The sequence below is a fragment of the Festucalex cinctus genome, chromosome 3 (assembly GCF_051991245.1).
Source record: "Festucalex cinctus isolate MCC-2025b chromosome 3, RoL_Fcin_1.0, whole genome shotgun sequence".
NCBI classification, from domain to species: Eukaryota; Metazoa; Chordata; class Actinopteri; order Syngnathiformes; family Syngnathidae; genus Festucalex; species Festucalex cinctus.
Window position 1 is genome coordinate 11,535,588 of NC_135413.1, and position 17,610 is coordinate 11,553,197.

Sequence of the window (17,610 nt, forward strand, 5' to 3'; positions counted from 1 at the left end):
TTTTAAATAGAATTCCGCACATAATGTACAGCCATTTATATTGACCCATTGACCCATGAACAATGTGGGTCTACCAAAGTAATGAAGATGAAGATTCATCCAGGCAATGAAAAGCTATCATTTTAGTACACAAGAGTGCTGGGGGCCAATAAAGGAACATATGCTTTAGTGCGCGCACACGCACACACACATATGCACACAAGCGCAATGAATCTATCTGCATGCTATGGCTCCAAGACCGCTAGATTGGTCGAGGCAGTAAGAGATGCTTGTCGGTGACAGCGTCGCTCTAGCGAGCTCGGAGCCACTGTAACACAGACGAACAATCCAAACACACCCCACCAATTTTTAATTTCTTCCATTAGAATTAATTATGAGGCCGGAGGCAATTTGTGTACCCTGTGTTTAAGACTGCCTACTGGATTAATTAAAAACTGGATGCTGGAAAATTAATGTGCGAATTGTTATGCTCCCGCTATAATGAGCTATCCCGTGCTATTACATAGAAGTGTACAGTAGCGATCACCTTCAGGCCTCCCGAACACGCAAGGTTCATTAAAGAGCACAAACCTCGTCAACTTCAAGAACGCCCACCTCAGCACTTCCGCGGTGGGACGCACTTGCGGCGCGTGTTAAAATATAATAAGGTGAGGAGACAGCGTATGAGCAACAGCCTCAAGAGACAAAGACACTGGACATACGGCCACCATCAGTTCACATGGTACCACACACTGAAAGGTATCAGATATCTGTTGTGTTTTCTGCTCATATGTTGAGTTTTTCATCAAATATTATTTTTTCTAACCATGGATCCAAAGAAAGTGAGCGCTGATACGAAAAAGCTGATGTCTATTAAATTAAAGCTTGAAATAATGGAAAAACACAAGCCAAGTGTACTTGGCATGAGCCTATAAGTTGTACCTTATGTAATATAATGACGCAGAAGGTGTCCATAAAGACTAGGCTATATAAATATAGTATAGACCTTTGTCAATAAAAACAGACAATGAAAGAAAGCAAAACGCAACAAAAAAGACAAGATGGTGACAAAGATTAAGGTCAGTGGAAGGTGAGTGAGAAATGTAGCAATTTAAGAAACACTGTCATTTATTTATATTGTTTTATTTTAGTATATTTGTGTATTCATATAAGTACAATGCTGTAAAGTGCTACTTTTCTTTAATACATATACCGTACATATATATATATATATATATATATATATATATATATATATATATATATATATATATATATATATATATGTATATATATATATATATATATATATATATATATATATATATATATATATATATATATATTAGGGGTGTACCAATCACAATTTTCCGGCCAATCACCGATTCCCGATCTTTTAAAAAGTCTGCCGATCCCGATTTTTGCCGATACCGATTTTTTTCCATTACACGCAGCATATGCCTTCAGTGTTCAAGTCTTGTTTTAAAGGAAAACATTGAACAATATTGTCGAAATAATACAAACGGGTTGTTTTAACTGCACATGAAGTAGTTCTCTCAAATAAAAATGAAAATCCTATTAGTCATCTCAGCAGAGGACAGTGGCTGACTTTTTGAGACCTCTGAGGAGGGAGATGAGATTATTTATTATTTACCGATTATTTATTTATTAGGGGTGTTAAAAAATAGATTCAGCAATATATCGCGATACTACAGCTCGCAATTCTCGAATCGATTCAATAGGCAGCCGAATCGATTTTTAAACATCAATTTTTGATGGAAAAATATTCAACAAAACGTCTTACTTAGGGTTAGGATTCACACCTTAAGCATGGAAGAATGTTATATTAATGGAGCATTAAGCTTTAATATTTTTTATTTTTTTATTTTTTTTAAAGATAAAAAAAAAAAAAAAAGCCTTAATATTTTATTTCAATGCTGTTCAAACATGAAAAAGGTTACAACCAGTTTGTTAAATAGAGTAGCTCACAGTTATAGGACTGAAGTTTCAGATACATAAATAATACCTTTTCATACAAATCTCACAGTGTACATGCACAAGTTTACTGAATAGTATTTTCTAAATCTGAGTAAAAAAAATCTCAACAATCGATTTATAAATTCGTATCGGGATTAATCGGTATTGAATCGAATTGTGACCTATGAATCGTGATACGAATCGAATCGTCAGGCGCTAGGCAATTCACACCCCTAATATATATATATATATATATATATATATATATATATATATACATATACATATACATATACATATATATATATATATATATATATATATATATATATATATATATATATATATATATATATATATATATATATATATGTATATGTATATATACATATCCATCCATCCATCCATTTTCTTGACCGCTTATTCCTCACAAGGGTCGCGGGGGGTGCTGGCGCCTACCTCAGCTGGCTCTGGGAAGTAGGCGGAGGACACCCTGGACTGGTTGCCAGCCAATCGCAGGGCACACAGAGACGAACAACCATCCACACTCAGAAGCACACGTCCGCCTCCCAGTACTGAGGACTCGGGTTCGAGTCCATGCTCCGGCCTTCCTGGGTGGAGTTTGCATGTTCTCCCCATGTCCGTGTACGTCTTCTCCGGGTACTCCGGTCTCCTCCCACATTCCAAAAAAATGGCATGGCAGGTTAACTGGGCGCTCCGAATTGTCCCTAGGTGTGTGTGTGAGTGTGGATGGTTGTTCGTCTCTGTGTGCTCTGCGATTGGCTGGCAACCAGTTTAGGGTGTAACCCACCTGCTGCCCATAGGGATAGGCTGGGATAGGCTCCAGCAACCCCCGCGACCCTTGTGAGGAGCAAGCGGTTCAAAAAAAATGGTTAGATAAAGATAGATAAAATGGGATTTAGTGAAAAAAAATGCTCACAAAATGCGGCGACGTGGATCAGTGGTATGGTGGTCGTCTCCCAACCCAGAGGTTGTGGGTTCGATCCCAGGCCACTGTGACCACGTCGAAGTATCCTTGAGCAAGATACTGAACCCCCAATTGCTCCTGATGCTGCGTCATCAGTAGGTGAATGGGTATGTGAAGCGCTTTGAGGGCCTTAAAGCCGCAGTGTGTAGCTCACGACCGCCATCTATCGGTCAAACAAGATAATGCAATGATTTTAAGCACACGAACTACGGCGTCCCAGAGAGACCCTACTTCAACAGCCTACCACCAATTTCACCGGAACAGAACGCAAACAACTTCTGGTATTCCCTCGAGTGATGACGTAAGTGAATTGCATTTGTTAGACATACTGTACAGATCCCTAATATTTGTGATTTAGTCATTTAATTTCAGATTTAATATTTTTGTCGGCATTGTTAGGAAATACTGTACGTCAGCTAATGATAATGGCTATCTATGTTCATATTTGTTAGTGCAACTAAACTATGCAACAGAAAACACACAGTTATGTTATATGTTTTATAGACATGTGGACCATCTCAAAGGGGGCGAGGGAGACGACGAGGAAGAGAACGCGGAGTCTCGTAACGTACAATTATGTCATCATGGAAAAATAATTCCATTCGAGCATGCATGTGAATGGCTCAAAACATACCTTTGCTTGGAATATGTGGTATTTAGATTACATCGTTTGCTGATATGTTTAGTATATCGTGCAAAAATAATGGTGTTAACTGAACTACACATCTGCAACTCAGACTCGTAAACCCCCCCGTGTCTTGTTGCTACTAACCACTCAGAAAAGTGCTGCTTACAAAAACATTTGAAACCCTTTACTCAGATATCGATTTGTCACCATATTGAACAATTTTACCTAATAAATATCACTAAGCAACTTAATTAGTTTTGATTGAAGATACAACAGCTTCCTTGTACTTCGATGTGCAGGAATTTACATGGCTTTCACAAATAGTCTTGCTCATGTAATAATGTACTTCATTGGCTCAGTGACTTTCAGTTCATTGTTTGGTACCTCATCTGACATACAATTGTTACCTTCTTGCAGAGACTCGTACAGGAAATGACCATGGAGGAACATGAAGATATCCAAGTCCAGCTGATAGACTGACACCAAGAAATACTTTTTGACACATTGCTGACACATCAGCACCACCATGATTTCCTGTACCTGGATCCCAGACTGCAGCACCTTGGTGGACTTGTAGCAAATAAGTGACACTTTCCCAGATCCTTGAGGACAATACAAAGGTTTTTTACCTGGCATATAATTAGTCCATGTCTGACACTTGTTGTTGTAGTTTGTATAACTTGTATATTGTTGTTGTGTGTTAATTTGTACATTTTGAATAACTAAAAAATACTAGTTCCTTTGGCGTCAACATGCAGTGTTCATTCGACACCTAACCTAACATTATTGTACATGTCCAGAAATGTAAAACATCAAAAGCCTGGAGAATTATTATAAATGCTTGCAATGACAAGGAATTCTTCATTGGCCAATGAATGTAAGGTACAGTACATGAAAATGAATAAATAAAATAAAGTAAAATAAAAGTCTACATGAAATGAACATATTAACTAAAAAAAAAAAAAATGCTGTTAGAATATAATGAGCTACATGAATTGCAGTTGTTCCAGAAATTTACCAATACGCTGTGCATTTCAAAATATGGAAAATAGACATACAGGTTTGGGCCAAAAGTAGTGTTACAGAGCAAGTATGTGTTGTACACAGCTAAAATATCTGATTAACTCAATACCGTGATGTTTTTTTTTTTTTTTTTTTTTTTTTTTTTGTGTGTGTGTGTGCTGACATTGTCCCCCATTAACATTGCAACATTCCTCAAACTCTCCCGAACACATAGTATGATCTGTAACACTACTTTTCGCCTACTCTATGATGTTATTGGGGCAAAATTAAGGAAGGCTTGTCCATTGATTGTGTGAACAGACTGCAGTAAAAATGAAGTCACTTCAATGTTTGCTGGTTTTATTAAGTTTTACATGCTCCTTGACTGCACAAGTACATGTTATGGAGTGAGGGCATGTTCCCACCAACGATGATATCATATTCTTCAAAGGCTTGCTGAGGAAAGTGAGGGAGGAGTCACTCCATGGCTTCAGACACCTGGTCAGCAGGTCCTGTGTAAAACAAGTGGTGCTTGTACATGTGACCATTCCTTATTGCTTCACACAAAAAGTTAATGTAGTGTGCAATGCCGTCCATATGTAAATGACATACCAAGACGTCGGCTGACTTCAGTTTGTTGCAGCTCAGATATGGTAGGTGGAGATACTGGTGGTACAACACCGAAGCCTTCTGGGGTCCTCCATTCAAGTGTCCTCATTCGGGGCATTCCAATTTGGCTGCTGACTCTCCCCTTGATATTTTTTTTCTTGCAGGTCGGTGATGTATTTAAACGGTGCATGAATGCTTGTATACATCTGAATATGGTTCTGGAACCCCTCAAGTTTGGCTGTTGATCTAGTGTGACACAAACAAAAACAAAATTATAAAATAAAATAAAATAATTGATGATACTACTATATGTCAACAACTTTAGTGTCAACATCTTTAGTTTTTGGGCCCAAAACATTGTATTAGCTAGATAAAAGTAACTTGACTGCATACTGCATAGAATATGCAAAGGCTGCTTGCTTGTCGAGTTTCCGTGGAAAACGTGGCTGCCTGTAAATTCTTGTGCACCCAATTACACAATGGACCAGTACACACTTGAGTGAGAGAGTTCAGACTCTAGCAGTGCTTACGGTACAGCCAGCATTTAAGTCCAGAAAGTTATTCCCTGCCGAAAATTAATTTCGAGAACACTATTTTCACCAACCACAACGAAAATAATTTTCAACTCCTCCACTAATACAATATGCTTTAGATTCTACATTGAAGTTATAGGCAAATATACCTCCGAAATCACAGTTACATTACATTACACAATAACTTGCGCATTTACTCTAAATATAACGTGCCAGCGGGAATCTTATTTTTTTTTTCAAAGCAAGTAGCTACATAACGAAATCGTTCGAGTGGTGCGGAGTTGCTAATCAACAGCTACAGTGATCGTAAAACAAAGGTACGAACATCGTATTAATTAGTACGATGTATACTTTTTCTCTCGCTCTCAAAACGTAAACACAAATGTACTCTTACTTACCGGTCAAGTAGAAAGCAGTCGAAGGGACCGGCACGTCCCAAACCTAGTCTGTTCCTCATTTCTCTCCATCTGGCAAATGCGGCTACAATATAAACTCTTGTTTTGTCGCGCTGAAATAAAATAAATTCCCAAAGCAATTGTGATGCTTGAAAATGCCCTCTTCGGGGACCGGAAACTCTTCTTCTTCGTGTACATGCGGTCGCCATACAAACCGGAAGTGCGTCTGCAAAGGCGTTCCAAAAACGCGTTAAGAAATGGAGCGCTGAAATTTGTCTTTGACGGCACCCGTAGCAGAAAGATGGCGGCGAAACATGGCGGACACTAGCAGGCGAGGCGCGGTCATGTAAAATAATTAGTGATTTATATACTTACCGTTATATTTTAAAAAAGTATGTTTATGCGATACAACATATCTTTTTACTTACTACTAACACAAACATTTGTTTTTTTTAAATGAATGACTTTTTATTTCACCACTAGATGCCACTGTATAATACTGAGTGTACCTTTAAAGGTGGAAAAGCGCTATATAAATGAAGTGCCATTTGCCAATTGCCACAATACCTTTTAAGACTGACGAAAAACTGCATGTACAGATTGTCTGCCGCAATGAAAAGAATTACCCCATTTAGCAAGAAACATAAAGAATTTTCATCCGTGAGCCACATATGATGATGCGAGTTTGACACCTGTTGTCTACTTGGTCGTTTTACTCACACATTTGGATCTGAAAAACTGCAATCACCAAGGTCTGTTGATCTGAAGCGAGCTGTGAGCTTGTAATGCGAGAGGCCTGTTAATCCAACTGCCCACCCGTTAGTCCCGCTCTCATAAGTGCGGCTCTAATGAAGGCCTTTAATAGGCCTGTTGCTGCCCAAGGCACGGTCCCGCTCTCCACATTAAAGGCCTCTCACAACACGGCCAGCGCTGCACTGTGCAATCTCAGCGCCGCTCAAACGAGGGTGTTAACTACCAAACGGGGAGGCATCCGTTTATATATTTACTTTAAATAACCCCCCTGGGTACGGCCCCTGACCTCCGTGATAATGTGGGCCAGCACGAAGGATATTGCCAGTGTGTGTGCAAGAGCTGGGCCCAGACTATTAGCCATTACCACTACATTTTATTGTTGACAGAAAACACACACACATAACCGACCGACCCACCGGTCAACACAGAAAATCATGGCTGCAGTGGATGAATGGGGTAATCAATCGTTACCAACAGCCTCTCAAAATAATGACACTCTAGTTTATTTTGCCCGTTTTCTGTCTATTTAGTAATCCATAAATTCCTTGACAGTCTCACCATATTTTTATTGTTCATTAAAGCGCAAGTCAACCCAAAAATATTATGTAAAGTAGAAATGGTATTCTGATTAATATTTTGTTTGTGGAATATAAATTAAGCAGCAAAATCCACCTGTTTTTATCCATCTCTTGGGGCAGCCATTTGCAAGGTACTGAAAATGACATGGTTCACCTGTTTTCTGAGTTTAGTCATGTGATGTTCGCAAGCCGAGGCATAACAGGTCATTATCTGACATCGACAGCCCTCTTGGATGGGTAAAAAAACAGTACAGGTGGATTTGCTGCTTAATTCATTTATACTAAGAAAATTGTAATCGGAATACGTGTTTGGAACGAGTGGGATTGCATAGAACATGTAAAAAAAAAATAGGGTTGACTTCCTTTTTAAAAAAAAAATAAATAAGAGAACAGCATATTGTATGTGGAGCCTCAAAACCTGGTACAGGGTCAAAGTTTTTCAATTGTAGCATAATGGTGGACATGCAGAGGAGACTTAACCAACTGTAGTTTTGGGTGTGCACGGGCCTCGTAAATGTCGCGTTTCAATCGATTGTCTGATGTGCCATCCACTTAATGCCTCCAGTTGGCAGATAGAGGTCTTGAGTTCAAAGGGGACATACAAAGAACCATGTGAGATATGTTAAAGATTCACCTCCAACAGGTGAAAATAGGTGATATGTTTACAAACTAGAGTTGTCGTGATCCGATCAAATGTAATATATGAGTACTTCTTTATGCATTGCCAAGGTGGTATCAGATGAGACGCAGAAACAGCAAATTTTCTAAATCAAATGATATGACCTGGGTACAAAATATGTGACCAGGACATCCACCTTACTGAATGATCCGTACATATAAATCTGAATGCAAGTACTGTTCCACCTGTAATGTAGAGTAATATGTCTGCAATGACACCAGGATGAATGCGCCCAGGAACAAATGGCACGTGTTAATTACGAAGCGTTCAGTAGAAATTGTATTAGGGGCACTCTGTCAGTGCCGCTCTCCGTCAATTACGCCGCCACCAAATTGCCCTGCATTGAACAATATCAATATCCAGGTAATTTCATTTCAAAGGACAGGCAATTAAAGCGGAATCGGGGTCAATGGAACACAAAGCAGCGTGAAAGCCACTGACGAAAGCACTTAAAAGCAAGGGAGTGAGAAACGAGAGAGGGGGGAAAAGGGGAAAAAAACTGATTACATTTCACCTGTCAATGACACGCTGCCGAAGTATTATTGTGCTTTCCTGAGTGTATACGCGCATGCACGCACGATGCTCGTGTTTGCGTGCGTTATGCCCGAAGACATACGTGCAGTAATAGAGTGGTGGCAGACTCAGACAGCTGCGCAGTGCCATTCACAGCTCAGAGCTCCCAGCCTCCACTCTGCTCCGTTCGCCTTGTGATGAGAATTAATGTACTCTGACATCCCCTGGGAGTCCCTCCCCCATGCCCCCCACCACCTCAACAGCACCACTAATGAAGAAATACAACCTTGCCAAAATAGTGAGGTAGAAGTCAGAGCAACAGACTGAGAGGTGACAAGAGATACTCAGCGTATAAACAAATTGCAAAAGGTAGGTAGTACCCCCCATAAAAACTAATATTAAATATACAGTAGCATTTTAGAGGTTTTTAACTCATTCACTGCCATTGACGGAAAAAGACGTCAACTGATGCATTTTTTGTTGTCTGGCAATGAATGTGTTAAGAGGTATCGGTGCTAATACCAGCCTTATTTTAAAGAGATACTTGACTCATTTAGCCATTTTCAGCAGTAAAAAAATAATGTTTTGTCTAGAATTAAGTTGATAGTTTCATTTTTCACATACAAATATTACCTTTAAAAACATATTTTGCCACCTGCTGTCGACTGAAAATGACGTCACAGGCGCTCAGGAAACGGGTAACGACTAGGGGTGCAGCAATTAACCGGTTTTATGATTAACCGTGGTTTTAAAACATCAGGATTATCTAATCGCAGCCATTCAACAACAAATTATTATTATTATTTCCGCTCACAACAGCTCTTCTGTTCCCACACGGTACATTTAGCTGGCGCACAACAACACAGGGCTCGGCTTTGAACGTGCGGGGAGAGTTGCTTCCCCGACGGCTGGGTTCCAAGGCGGCCTGGACCGGGTTGAGTGTACGTGAGGAAAGGGGAGGCCGAACTGAGGCGGCGGCGCCACAGACCAACCGCTGGCCGCCTCCCTGGCCCCGGGGCTCCAGGCGGGGAGCTCCCGCTAGCCCCCATATCCACATCCGTGCGCTGGATAGGCCATAGGCCAAGACTTTTGAAGCCACGGGGCCGCCATCTTGGTACTCCCAAGAAACGTTTCTCGACATTTGACTGCAAAATGCCTACATGTGTAGCAGTAAACTACACAAATCGCCAGTTTAAAGGCTGTGGACGAACATTTCACCTGTAAGTATGATTGAAATGGAAAAAAATTGAAAGATGAAAGAAAAAGAGGGTACATACCGTCCACTTGGTATACATAGTGCCCATGCCCAATTTTAAGAGCATGTGTCGGTCTAATCTGCTGTATTTGTTTTAAAAGGCAGCAATTTTTTTTTTATTCATTTTCAGTTATTTATTGTTGTTACAAATATAGATTTTTAAACAATGCTGATGTGATTTTTTCTTATGTCTATAAGAATAACCGTAAAACTAGTTTTTTCCTCAGACTATAATCGTACACCAAGATCTGAAACCGTTGCACCCCTATTAACGCCCAATCACGGCTCACCTGTTTTCCGGGTTTGGTCATGTGACATTAACAAACTGAGCCATGATTGGCCATTAACTGTTTCCTGGGCACGGGTGATGTCAACTTTAGTCGACAACAAGTGTTGCCCCAGCTCATTTACAGACACTCACAAGCAGACTCACCACAGTTTGAGCCAATCTAACACACAGATACTACAGTAGATACAATATATGCTTGCAATGCATGTTGTGTGCTCAAATATGTGTACATAGTGTTTAAAAATGTGTTTTCATACTTTGAAATGTGTTTAAACTGTGTGACAGGGTTATGGTGTTTTAAAAAGTGTTTTTCGTATGGTCTCTATGTGGCCAATTTTCACCAATTGCAGGGGTACCTGGTACGTATCTCCTTACATAAACGGAAATACATTGCATGCAACGAAACAGATTATGTGGTTAGGTGGGATTATAGGAAGGTCAAAGCTTCAGTATGACTGGGCATAGGGCAAATTATAAGAGGGGAAACCTCCGTGAGGTTTGGCTTGGCCCCAAGACTCGTGTCCTGGATGGTCATACCCTGCCTCCGGGCTGCTGCAGGCCATGGCTGCTGTGCCTCTTCCCAAGGGCCTCCAATGCTCAACACTAATGCCAACACACGCACACCCATACACACACACACTCACGCAGACAAAACAAGCAAATATGTATATATATAAACGCACACACATGCATGCTGCCACAAGAGACCTGCAGGTGGTTGAGCAGTATTGATGACAAAATACACGACCCCTGAAATAGCACCGATGCTACCGGCCAATGAAATACATGCTGACCACCACAGAATAAGAACCATCAAGTCCATGGGGCCAATGTCAGTCAGTAAGTGGACAAAAATACACACGCTGACCCCTCAGTCCTTGTCTCCCTCAGGAACAGTCTGGACATCCTTTATTAGAATACATAAAAATGGGTCTACAATACGGCTAGGCAAAATCTTATACTCAAGGGTCACGTTTGATGGACAGATGGCCCAGGTCAGTCGTAAAAAGTGTGGAAATGTGTATGTGGGGCATCGAGGGTAATGTGCATGTGGCAACATAGTGAACAAGTCTATTTGTCAAAATGCTGTTCCAATATGTGGTTATAAACCTACCAATTCTTTTGACATGATCTTTACAGCATACTCAGCATATAGCATTCTCATGTAAACACACTTTTTGTGTCTTATCAAGCAAAGGCAACCCAAATATTGTTTGTACTCACAGTTTTTTGGCTTTGAAGGAGTCTGCAAACTCCCTGACACTGCGGAGAGAGGCCAGGTCGCACATCATGGCTTCCACTCGGGCTTTGTGCTGCAGAGACAAAAATAAAAAATAAAAATAAAAAATAAAAATGTTTAAAACACATGTTACAAATAAGCTTTTTTTTTCTGTCTTACCTCCTCAGTGAATATAATTCAATAAAACAAGACACTCTGGTAACTGGAAATCCGTATTCCAACGTGGAATGCTAATTAAACCACAGCCCCAAAACCCACCATTATTTTTACGTTTTTAATACAAAAATACTGTGCCTGGGAATCTTTGACTGTCTCACGATTCGATTCGATTACGATTTTTGGGTCTATGATTCGATTCAGAATCAATTTTCGATTCTCGATTCAAACGGTTTTCGATTAAAAATGATTTGATTCACAAATGACTTCTGCTTCAATTTACAGATATGCAAAAAATTGTTATGATTTACTCCAGTCTGCTTTGCAAGACAAAATGACAAATAGACACATTAAAGTGTCTTTTTTTTATTTAAATATTTCTTAATTTTGTATTGTAAGTGCCTTTTTCCACAAAAACAGCATGTGGGCTACAATTTTCTTCATTTCTAATTTAATTCATGCTAAAGCAAAGTAAAAGTACAAAAAAAACAGTAATTCTTTACCTTCTATTGTATTATGTCATTACTGTATGTTTATAAAACTAAAACTACTTAAGAGTGCAGCTTTTCTTATTCGAAAATATGTCAAGGTACCGCTGTATTTAGTCATAACGAAGCCTATCAACGCTCCTCCTGACATATGCTCCATTTGACTCGTGCCATCATGGCCGACAGACTTTCAGAACTCCCCGATGGCTTTTTGAGTTTGGCATCACCAGGAATCCTAGATGACGTTGTCCCTGCCATCCCCGAGGATGACTGTCAGCTCACATTACACCCCCGCAAGAGATTTCCGCAGCCCGTGTGTATCTTATGGGAGCGTCTCCCTCGGCTCAGCAAAGCGTACACGACACTCGCAGCAAGGACGCTCTGTGGAGCGGTGAGTACAAGCCATGGTGAAGGGTTAAGAGAGCCCACTGATGGAAATGTGTTTCTTCAGGCATTTTACAGGCAACTTAACCACCATGGGATGTATTTATACATGCAAACACACACACACACACGCACACACAACAAACTCAATGTTGTGACTCAAGGGTAAAAACGCGCAATCACACCATTATCTATGCCTGAATTATTCTCTTGCTGCTACACTCTACCATTACATGGATGATATTACAAAGCATTAAAGTGCTGATTGTGGCCATTATAGATGGGATTATAAGGGCGCCCGCTTATATGATGTGCACACAGCAGTAATCACAGGTGAGGGGAGACAACTGTTTCACACTCGGAGACACTTTCGCACAGTTTAGAAGAGAAGAAATAGTCCGCTAAGTGCGCTCGCGGTTTGACGTGTGCTTCAATTGTGCATGAGAGAGAGATTTGGTGGAGAAATGAAGAATATTCAGGTTGAAACAAGGTCAGGCCAGGCAGCGGTGGGATCATTAAGAGGTCAGCGTGAGAGGAAGGGTGACCAGCAGAGAAGATGAGTGCAGGTGTCAGCTTGACAAACTCATATGGAGAAGATGGACTCAGAGAGATTGAGAAATGGGAGATGAGTGAGGGGGGTTGAAGTGGGGCCCACTGGAGCAAATCCAGCAGGGAGAAGGTGAGCAACCTGCCCCCCTCCTGTAGATTGAAGTCTTGCGAAGAAAATAAAGTTTATTGCCTGGAAAGAAGTGGGAAGGGGGGGCATGTAAAAAGCATTAAAGCCATGGAGGTGAACAATTAGACAGATGGCCAGGTTTTGGAAGGAGGAGGAAAAAATGGATAGAAAAGGATCGGGAGAATGCAATCGATTTCTTTTTTTTTTTATGAGGAGCCTGACAACTTCTGGCCTCTTCAAGGGCAAGGGGACAGTGAGAGGCAGTGGGTCACTCCAGTGTAATCGCTGACTCTGCAGCAGCAGCAAGATCTGACTGACTTATGTAAGCAGGGTACACAAACATTGACAATCACGCAGAATTTGAGCAGTTTTCCAAAAATTATAAAAACAAAACATTATTTTGAGCGATTATCCCATAGTATAGAGTGTCTTAAAAGCCTTTTCCCTCTTCCATCTGCTTGAAAAACTGAATGAATTAAACTGAAAAATCTTAACGTCACATGACCAAACACAGAAAACAGGTGAGCTATGACAGTCGTTATCTGAGACCTTCGGCACTGTGTTGTCATTTTTAGTCAACATCAAGTGGCACAATGGATTTTGCTGCTTCATTCATATTTTACAATGCACAGATGTGCATGGGCATTCCGTCAATATTGACAACATTTTGTTGCCGATTTATGGGAAACTTTGAAAAATTGATGAACTAAGCATTGCCGGAAGGGGGTTTTTGTCCGTCAATGTAATTGTCAATCCGACAATAATCCGGCAATAACGGGCGTACAGAATGATGAATGACGGAAACATTGACAGATGCTCATTTTGCTGAACAATCAACAAATGACGGATTGATAATTACAATGTGGTTCGGCTTGAAATTTTATTTGATTTGATTGAACATATAAACAAGCAAACAGCAAAAAAAACAGAAAAGAAAAGAAAAGAAAAGAAAAGAAAAGAAAAGAAAAGAAAAAAAGAAAAGAAAATCCCAATAAAATCATCAATCAATCATAGTTTACATGTTCAAAAGGGAGTAGGAAGAAGTTAGAAACTTATCTAGTCCTACACCTTTTACTTTATATATTTTAACTTATTGCATTATTAATACAATACTAATTTACTATTTTTTAAAATAGAATATATCAACCTGGTTAAATATACAAGTGTGGGAAGAATTTTTTTTGACTATCGTCATCAACCAGTTTCTGGTATTAGTTTGAGCGGGCAATCACTTATTCACACAGGACCATGTGGGTTTTTGTCCCTTAATAATTATAAAATAAATAAATAAATAAATAAAATAAGCCTTCATTTCAAAAACTGCATCTTGTGATTGTGATCTCTTTGACTGGAAACATTTCAGTGTGACCAAAAAAAAAAAAAATGATGAAGGGGGCAACACTTTTTCACACTGGTAGAAAATATGTATTATATAATTTTGAAAGTGTAGCCTCCCTGATATCGCCGATTTTTGCCAATTGTGAGTGGGTCTGTAGGAAAATACCCCCCAAACTAAAGTACTAGTAGGATGCCCTTTGCTTGTGTGGGAATGTGATGTAGGGTTGTCGCAGTGGGGAGGGTGCGGATAGAGGGGTTGTGGGGGGTGGCAGGAGGGGTTCTCTACTGAAGAGTACACAGTGGTCACTGCTGAGTAGGTAGATGGCATATGAGCGAGGGTAGGGAGAAAGGAAAGTGGGTGTAAAAACTAATACAATTATAACTGGGGCCATCCAATCCAATAAAATGAAGAGGTATTAGAGCAGGGGGAGACCCATCCTGTTCAATAAGACACTGGACCACTCTAGTAACTCTTAAAAAACACGCGCGCACACTTAGTTGACCTCTTAAACAGCACGGCAGCCAACCCTAATGGACGCAAGCAAGTGGAACCGCCAAATAATACACTGCCTTAATGCACTCGGCTCAATCTCATCGCCTAATCCTCCTCGGGCACTCCTACTCATACTTTAACCCCTGTTTCCATCTTGCGTCACCTCTTGGCCACCTTCAGAGATCACCTATGGAGGGGCAACACTTAAGAAATCAAACACAGCCCCCCCTTCGCCCAAAGCTGTTCCACACACACCCGTGACAGGTGAAAATCTGCAATATAGAGACCATATAAAAAAATAATAATAATTAAAAAAATTTTTTTTTAAATGTTTTACCTCTTATTCACAGTTTAAACACATTTCAACTTAATAATGCACATTCAAACTTATTAAACCACACTTTTTGAATTGTTCCTTCACACCTCTCACTCTCGCTGTGAAGCAATGAGAAAGTATTGGAAAACACTACGTAAAGGAATCAGAAACTCGGAAAACACAATTCTCTAAACGAGGCAAAACGTGTATGGTTCAAGTTGTTTCTCAATCTCGGTTGAAGTTTACCGTAAAATTGACACATAAAGCATAGGGGCCTATTCACTAAAGGTTTGCGTCGCCTTTACACCGCGCTAACCTGCAAAAATGGAGCAATTAGGGAGCACCTAATTCACTAAACACGAAATCACTAAGTGCGCGGCCAAACAGATTGCGTCACGGTGCGCCGGTGTTATTTGCGCGTATGTAAATTAGGTCATTTGCATAGATTTGACGCAAAATATGCCCACCCCAATGCAAATGAGACTCATTGATATGCAGCGTCTAATTCACTAACGCCAGCGCAAATAGCTACACCACATTTGCGTGACGCAAATAACGTTTTTGGAAAGCATGTATTAACCCGACGCACCTCGATCTCCGGCAGTGCATGCCATTTGCCGCACAACATGTGCGGCTGATCAAGCAGAGAGAGAGCGAGAGAGAGAGAGAGAGAGAGAGAGAGAGAGACATTTTTCTATGTTGGTTTAGGACACATAACGTAACCCGGGCTGATCGGCAATGGCAGGGAGGCCCTTTTACGATCATTCTTACGTGCCAGATGCATACTGTACGCCCACGCCAACCTCTGAAAATATATTTCTAAAAAACGATCGCACCAATAATTTGTACTTTATGAATGAATGACGTCGTTGTCGTCCTCTCTGCTCTTTATTTAATTTTTTATTTTTTTACTCTACTCCCCTTTTAGGGCTAACATCTAACACTGGGGGAACATTTTGAAAAAAAAATACATGTTAGAGTTACTAACTAAAATTGGCATGCTGGTTCAAAAATTGCAGTCATATTTTTTTCTAGCACATCAAGTCTTTTCTCCACAACGTATTCCCCAGATAAACACAAATCCAATGAAAAACAGCTGTCAGACCTAACTTACGGAAAATTGTGTCGCCCAGTGTAATGTAGTGGAATTTAGCAGTGAAGTTATGCAACTATTAGCCTTCAAACAACTGCTAATTGAACACGCACTCGGAGAAGCAACATACAAAGAGAACATGCAAGACAAGAGACTTGGACATTTAGATGTCAAAAATGTTCAACCAAACCATATAATTTCCACGAACAAAAGTATCCGCCATAAAAACCATCAACAAGTAGTCCAGCGTGCTGACCACCATAAAAACCGTCAACCACTCCAGTCCAGTCCTCCATGATGCTCACCATAAAAACAATCCACCATACTACCCACCATAAAAAAAAAAACATCAAAGACTAATCCACCATGCTGCCCACCATAAAAATCGTCAACCAATAATCCCCACCATACTGCCCGCCATAAAAACGGTCACTGTCCAAATATTTCTGGTCCCAACTGTGCAAAACCCTGCAGAACATGCTTCCAACTCCAAAAATATGAAGGGGTAGTGGAATTTTATCCCAAACTTTAATGAAATACTTTGACATCGATACACATCATCGATAAAAAGTGACAGCTAAATTAAAATGGTTCTTTTCCTCGAGCAGGTGCGGAGGTAAGGTGTTGTAGCGGCAGTGAAAGTGAACGAGCAGGGAAGACAGCGTGTGAAAAGGGCACCTTATAAAAGCAATCAGAGAAACGACTTTGAGCTCCTCTCTTCTTGCGCCGTAGATTACGGAAAAAGGAAAAATGCCTCAGAGGGAGGAATGGCGCCCGGATCTCTCGTGACCTTGTCCACAACATGCCACGCTAAATTGGTCATCTGCGCTTAAGACCGTATTTTATCATGGGTGTGTATTTTTAGCCAAAAGAAGACGAGGGAAGGCGAAGGGAACCCATACATCATGTTGTCACAATGATGATATTTATTCATAAATATGAGGGATGTAACGATAACGGCAATATTGTCATATCACGATATTAAAACTGCCACAATATATCGTTGTCGTTATGTCACAATATTAAAAGCAGCACATCTGTAAAAAAAAAAAAAAAAAGTCAGGTTGATTTCCATTTGTACAGTTCTCGCACCCTATAGTGGCTATTTTTTTTAGTGCAGTTTAATTTTCACAAGGCATGTTTTGGCCCTTTTGTGGTTAAAATCCACGCTAGTGGTCAGATAAAGTGGCACGTAATATGCTTGTGAACCAAGTCAATATGTGGGGGAACTCGATGTGTGCGTGCATT

General features: G+C 40.3%; 1 protein-coding gene and 1 long non-coding RNA gene across 3 annotated transcripts in view; both read right to left on the reverse strand.

Annotated features, from left to right (window-relative positions):
- The window catches only part of wwox (WW domain containing oxidoreductase), a 207,280-nt gene that overhangs the window by 131,792 nt on the left and 57,878 nt on the right, over positions 1-17,610 (reverse strand). For both annotated transcript variants that reach the window (XM_077515816.1, XM_077515817.1), the window contains exon 6: positions 11,403-11,491. In XM_077515816.1, coding sequence (XP_077371942.1) covers positions 11,403-11,491 — 89 coding nt within the window. The remainder of the gene's footprint in view (positions 1-11,402; positions 11,492-17,610) is intronic.
- On the reverse strand, positions 4,918-5,416 carry LOC144016787 (uncharacterized). The gene is made up of 2 exons (XR_013283006.1): positions 5,187-5,416; positions 4,918-5,086 (listed from the first exon to the last, which is right to left on the reverse strand). It is a non-coding gene; the product is annotated as an uncharacterized LOC144016787 (long non-coding RNA).